The sequence below is a fragment of the Vanacampus margaritifer genome, chromosome 7, assembly GCF_051991255.1.
Source record: "Vanacampus margaritifer isolate UIUO_Vmar chromosome 7, RoL_Vmar_1.0, whole genome shotgun sequence".
NCBI classification, from domain to species: Eukaryota; Metazoa; Chordata; class Actinopteri; order Syngnathiformes; family Syngnathidae; genus Vanacampus; species Vanacampus margaritifer.
The window spans coordinates 5,113,797-5,120,882 of NC_135438.1; the positions used below are offsets into that span (position 1 = coordinate 5,113,797).

Here is a 7,086-nt window from a genome sequence, read left to right on the forward strand (position 1 = left end):
ATAATTAATCAAACTTAATATATTCACTTTGGACTAACTTAATTCAATCATGTGTTACCGATTGAAACATTTATTTTTTTTTAAGTTGGTCAACAATTCAATTTGTAATCTTAAATTGGTCCAACAATTCTCTTTTTAGACTATGCACGGGCTGAATAGTCTAACTGCAATTTTTTTCCCTTTAATGTTGCTATTTAATATGCGATTATTTTTCAAATGCAGTTCGTTTACAACAAACACAAGCACTAAGCTCATCTGTATTACGATAATAAACAATATGTTAATTTTACATAAATAAATAAATTGAGAATTTCAATCCACTACATTGCGATGCAAATTTGAATGAATTGTCTTATTATCCCGGTGAACTCGACTGTATGTCTACACTGGCTGGCAGCTGCCCCACTATCGCCCCCCCCCCCCCCCCCCACATGCACACACACACACACACACACACACACACACACACACACACACAGAAAAAAAGTCGACTCATAGACTGGAATTATGTTCCCACTAATCCACTAAAACAACCGTCTCATTCAAAGCTGCGTTACGGCTGTTCCCCCACCACCGTCCCCCCTCCTGTCAAGGAATCGTGTGTGTGTGTGTGTGTGTCCGTGCTGGAAAGACAGGATGTGGTAGGATACTGAGTGCTCACTCTGCAGACACTCTTCTCAGTACCATTTGGATTTCATGGCTGTGAGCGTGGAGGACTTGCTGACAGTATGGACTGTTTTGGATTTCCAGGCAGGGTAGGTCCGCTCGTCCTTTAAATCAAATGCTAGAACACATGGTGTTTTATTAGCCCGTGAACTGGATGGCAACGCTAGAATGTTCAGTCCATTTGAGTCGTTGACTTTGAATGGAGTGTTGTTGGGATGAGCAGAGCTTGTTTGGTCTGGAAGCTAAACACGGCTGGCCTTGGAATGGCACCTACAGTACTACAGGAAGAGTAGTGGAACACCAAGTCCACCAGATGACACTGTTTTTCTTTCCTTCCAATTTGGGACACTGGTTGACCTCTGACTTTTTTTTTTCCTTGAAGGAAACTGTAAATAAGAATAATTGGAACTATAATTTTTTTTTTTTTTTTTTGCCTAATGACGATTCATAATATAAAAAGAAATCAACTACTTCCTAGAGTAAACAAGAAAAACAAAACAGTCCTAACTTTAAGTTGCATCTCACTTTTTAATATTTGTAACTGTCATACGAGTGTAAAAATAGGTTAGCTGCTGTATAATAGTAAAACAAACACATTTAAAAACCCTGGAAATGATTATTGCATTTCATGTGATCAAAATGGATCATTTGTTGACACTTGGCTGCCATCTTTTTTTAAAAGTTTTTCAAAAAATTACATTATTAAAAAAAAAAAAGCGGTTGACGATTTATTTTATATATATATATATATATATATATATATATATATATATAATTATTATTAATTTTTGTGGCACCACATATTTATTCTACATAAATACTGTATCTCAAACAGCAAAAATACCACAAACTATGATACCAAAACATTTCAATCAATATAATCTTACTTACCAGCTTATCGTTAAAAATAATGGCTTACACATGATTAGTTTTATTTTTCTATTTTTTTATATGTAGTGGAAATGGATTCTCAAACGTTCACTTCCACCCAGGCTAAACTTAGCTCCTCCCCAACGTACAAACTTGTCTCTCATTTGAGACTTCTACCTGTTTCCTTGACATCAGTTCCTTGGCAGAGCCCTACGAAGCTCGCCTAGCAACAAGTGGCTGCACTAATTATTTTCCACATAAACCCCCCCACTGCTTATAATGCCATTTAACTTATGAGGCAGCAGATTTTTACGAGCATGTGCGGCCATGAGAGAACGCGTGTGTTTGAAAGAGAGGCCAAGTGCCAGTGTGTGCGTGCGTGACATTCTCAGCATGTCTCCTCCCAGCAGCTGCTTTCGGCTCTGCCGCCGCACACGATTGGCTGTGCGCGATTAATGTATTATGTGGCCTGCTCACTACATGATGTGAAGGTTTCATTTGGAAGATCAATGATGGAACGTGCCAGGTGCTGTTTGCCTCCCTCTTTCTTTTGTCTTATCCATTTATCACATGGCTGGGGTCAGTCAAAAGGGAACGTGACGGGGTTTAATGTCCGTAGTTGGGGGGCCATGGATGTTCTTTTGTTGCAGCTGTTTAAAAGGGGGGAGAAAGTTACACTAAGTCCCAAAGGTGGGAGAAAACGGTATGTGCCAAGTCTCAAGTATTAACCTTCAAGTTTCCAACTGTGGCAAAAATCAAGCAAGTCTCGAAATTGTATCTTTTTTGGGGGGGTAAGCACCTAGTTAGTCAAATCACACAATATTGCTCACTCATAAAATACAGTGAATATAAAAAGTCTACACACCCCTGATCAATTTATTTATTTATTTTTAGCTAAAAAAAAATTAAATCAAGTTAAATCCTTTTCAAATTGTTTTAACCATTAATGTGACCTTTACCCTGCACAACTCAATACAAAAAATACTATTTTAAGGACAAGTAGTAAAACAAACAAATGAGAAAATTAGGTTGCACAAGTGCGCACACCCTCATAAGTGGGGATCTGGCTTTATTCAGAATGAACTAATCACATTCAGACTTTGTTAATTGGCAGTCAGCACTCAACTGCCACCATTTCCGTGCTTCTAATTAACCCTAGGTAAAGTTCAGATGTTCTAGAAGGCTTTTTGTGCTAAGACGGACCGGAATGGTATGGGGGCAGGTGTGTGCTGACTCCCATTTAACGTCCACTTAAGATATTTCACATTACAGCATTGCGATACGAGCTGTCGTTCGCCTGTTGTTGTTGTTTTTTTTGTTGTTGCTTTGACTTGCAAGCGCATACTTAAGGTATAAGCTCTTGTGAGCCATCTGTGTTGCGTATGCTGCAATCACAAATTCTATTTGCTGTTTTAGGGTTACTGTTCCACTTTTTTCCCCAGAACATTCTGCTTGAACTCCACATTTTTAGGGACATTCCACTTTGAAGGTTCTACTTCGTTTTCATTCATGCCTAGCATGTCTCCATGCCAATATTTCTCAAAAGCTCTTTGTAATGTAAATGTAGTCATAAAAAAATGTCAAAGTACTCAAGAGCCCGAAACTGTAAAATCTCCATTTGATCCACTTGTACTCACCCTTGTTAGCTTTTTGCGCATTTGCATCAATTCCCTGTATTTTACAGGCGTACACTCTCTTTTCTCGCTGCATTGCATAACTGAGAGTACATTAGCATTGGGAAGAGCTGCCAGCAAGTCCGCTAATATGTCTGCGGGAAAATCACATTTGCACACCACAGGAAGGGGGAGAAAATTTGACATCAGGCCAGGAGATAAAACGGCCTTTCATGCCTTGGCCTCTCTCGTATATGTGTGTGTGTGTGTTCAATAATTATGAGTGGCCAAGGGAGGGACTACAATAGTGGCTTGCACACACACACACACACACACACACACACACACACACACTCGCATACGCACACTAAATGGCCCAAATTGGCTGTTCCGCAGAGGTTTGCGACCTTAAATGGCCAAAAACCACTGTGTATGTTGTTTACCGCTTGTACAACAGGCCAGTGTGTATGTTTGTGTGTGTGTGTGTGTGTGTGTGCGTGTGCGTGTGCGTGTGCGCGTGCGCGTGCGCGTGCGCGTGCGCGTGCGCGTGCGCGTGTGCATGTGTCGGACTCAGCACTTGAGCTCATCTCAGCCCATCAGCAGTACTAAGAAGAGTCGCACCCGGCCGAGGCTGCCAAGCATGCTGGTAAGCTTGAATGAAACCTATTCAGTGTGCCAGGTTCTGAGTGCGAGTGTCTGGGTTCAGTGTGTGCGCATGTGTTTGTGACGGACAGATTGCTAGTGTGTGTACAGAGAGAGGGAATGAGTGAGTGAGGGAGGGAGGTGGAGGGAGAATGTGAGAGGAACAATGTGAGAGGGAGAGTGTGAGGGATGTGTGAGAGAGCTAGAGAGAGAGAATGTGAGAGAGATCAAAAGTGTGAGAGCAAAAGAGTGAGAGAGGGAACGTGTAAGAGCGCTAGAGAGAGAAAATGTGAGAGAGATCAAATGTGTGTGTGTGAGAGCAAATTTGTGAGAGGATTTGAGAGCACAAAATGTGTGAGAGAGAGAATGTGTGAGGGAATGTGTGAGCGAGAGAATGTGAGCATGTGATAGCAAATATATTAGAGAGAGAATGTGAGTGAAGTTTGAGAAAGAGCTAGAGAGAGAGCAAAGTGAGTGAGAGAGCGAATGTATGGGAAAGAATATAAAAGTGAATGTGTGAGAGAGCTGGAGAGAGAAAATGTGCAAGTGAGAGAGAGCAAATATGTTAGAGAGAATGTGAGAGCAAACTGTGAGAGAGAGGTAGAGAGAGAGATGAGAGAGTGAACCTAAGAGAGAATGTGACAGAGAGTACGAGAGATAGAGAGAATTTTTTTTAGTGTGCGTAGATGAGTGAGAATTTTGCGTTTCCATTGTAGCTTCCTATTGTAGCGGTCGTAATTAATAACACACAACTAACCTACCAAGTAAATTTTCCGCCAAACTTTGTGGTGCCTCGTGTCTCACGTCCTCAGATGAATCCATTAAAATGTGTCTGAAAATGTTTGAACATCACCTCTCACGCCACCGAAAGAGACTGAAGAAATAAATGGAAATGTCGACATAAATGTCACGGCGTGCCTGAGCCGCTTTCCTCTGTTGTTGATATACGACGGCAAACTCTTGAACGGCTTCCAAATGCGAGATTGTTTAGCCAATTGCTCAGTGCAAGGTCAAGTATGAACACACACTTCATGTTTTGTACTGGTGGCACAAATCTCAACTGCGTTCGCTAACTTTTTCACTTCATTTTCTACATTCGAGGGTGTGACCAGATTTACTATTGGATTTGTCTGCCACTCCGTCTAAATGTGAGTCATTAGTAAAGTCCCTTAAACATCCCAAGAGGATTGTCGTCTGGTGACGCCCGACGGAGGAGGAACAGGAAGTCTCTACTGTAAACACTGAAGTGCTTTCAATTAGTCCAATACATCCAAAATGGCTAAACAAGGAAAAAAAAAAAAGCCTTGACTTCCTGCCTGCTGTAATTCATGTCCACGCTAGTACAGGAGTATCATTGTTGCTTTCAAACTCAATTTTTGACCACAAAGGGCGCAACAAGAGCCAGGGAAAGAACCTTCACTTTCTGTTGCAATTTATGCCTACGCTGGCACAGGTTTTAAATTTTTATTGTTTTAAGACTCCAGGTTTATATTAATCTATTTGAAGGTGGGTTCCAAAATTAGAAGGCCCACACTTATTATCAATAGCTAACAGCTGGCAGAGAGGTGATGGCCAGCGTTTCAGTCCCGTGGTGCGTTTAAAGACCAAACACCAGGAGCTAGTGGATCGTTTGGCCCCGGCGTGCCAATGTACCTGTCCACATTTTTGTTCTTGGCTTTCCATGCCAGCGCTTCGAGGAGGCCCCACCGGGGACGTCTCTATCTCCTACTGTTGAGGAACGACTGATCCCAGCTGTTGGCTCGCTGCCCCTGCCAAAAGACTCCCGTTGTGTGGCTCGCGTTTGGCTTCCTGCCGGTTCATTTGCATGTTCAGCTCTAGAGGCGCACCGCCATTGCACATACGGAATTCTCACCCATGTTTTATGTTTCTGTACCGACAGGCAAACAAGGACCCGTGCTTTCTGACCGGGGTGACCTTTCCCTCGGACTGTCCCGCCACCTCGGAGACGTTCGTCAAGCTGACAGTGTATGATGTAAAGGACAAGCGGCAGGAAGCCGTGAGTAGACTGTTATTTATGTTCCTGGCTGGCAGCCCATTAGAGAATTATGAACAGTTCCAAAAACCAGTCAGTGTTGGCGCAAAATCTAAAGGCTTTTGCTAGGAAGCAAAACATGTCAGGAAAAGCCTGCTAGAATATCTGAAATGGACCTACAGTTAGTCAGAGGCACTTTGACTCATTCACTCGCAGCCATTTGCACTCAAGCAACCCCCTTCGCTCCCGGCTGTTTTACTGATTTTTACTGATTTCGCAAGGCCCACTGAATATTGTGTTCTACTGCTATAAAAACATGGAACCTCTGAAAAGAAAGATTAGAGTCTCTTCTTTAAACAGGAAAAAAAAGTATATTTGTATCTTTGAGGGAAGGAGGTTGCTTCAGTGAAAATGGCTGCGAGTGAATGAGTTAAAGTATAGCTAAGTTTCATCATTATTCACAAACCTGTTGACAACACTGGCAAAAAGCGCTTGTGCAACATGGCCCTGGCTGATCTCTTATACTCTGCTGCCACCTGCTGGCCGTGTTTTGTAATAACTTATTTTGCTTTAAGCAACCTCTTCAGGTCAGAAGCTGCATCAAAGCCTTCTGTATTCTCTAGCATGAAAAAAAAACATTAAAAAAATGTATAAATACGTTTTTGGGAGTGAAGGACAAAGTATTAAAAAACATGTTTATAATTTTTTGGGGTTTGAAAGAGTTAAATGGTGGAGGATGTGCATTGATTTCCATTAATATGAGATTGAAAGTGATTGGTTCGTTCCAAACGCAGCCACTTTGTCAATTATAAGTGGGTGTGCACACTTGTGCAACCACGTTATCTTAGTTGTTTATTTTTACTCCCCTGTTTTCAACTAAGAATGCATGTTATAGGTCAACTTGAAGACGAAATGATTTATGTGGTCTCATTTTAACCTTCCATTTGCATAGGGGTGTGAAGACTTTTTATATCCACGTTATTTTAGCTTCCACTTCCTGTTTTGCAAAGTGTGATGTAAGACGGCAGGACACTACCACTTTTTTTCTTCAAAACAATAGCTCTCCCACTGTGTTTTTTTTCCCCCCTTACGTCCAATTTCATCATGTTGGAAAGCATCCGACAGATTCCGAGGTTTCAAAAGGTCGTGTGTCATGACTTCCATAATTCATACGAGTCACTTTCAGACCTTTTGCCTTACATTTTGAAAAGGATGCCCTCCCCCAAGAGGACATCAGCCGGGACACATCAGTGAGAATGTCAAAAAGAACAACACAGGGAATCTTTAAAGGGACGGGACCTC

At 41.8% G+C, this 7,086-nt stretch overlaps 1 protein-coding gene across 6 annotated transcripts in view; it reads left to right on the forward strand.

Annotated features, from left to right (window-relative positions):
• Window positions 1-7,086, forward strand: part of inpp4b (inositol polyphosphate-4-phosphatase type II B) — a 144,188-nt gene that overhangs the window by 33,576 nt on the left and 103,526 nt on the right. For 5 of the 6 annotated variants that reach the window (XM_077571764.1, XM_077571763.1, XM_077571762.1 and 2 more), the window contains one exon: window positions 5,692-5,808. In XM_077571764.1, the coding sequence (XP_077427890.1) occupies window positions 5,692-5,808 (117 nt within the window). Of the gene's footprint in view, window positions 1-606; window positions 756-5,691; window positions 5,809-7,086 lie in introns of those variants that run through there. The other variant, XM_077571766.1, reaches the window with a different exon arrangement.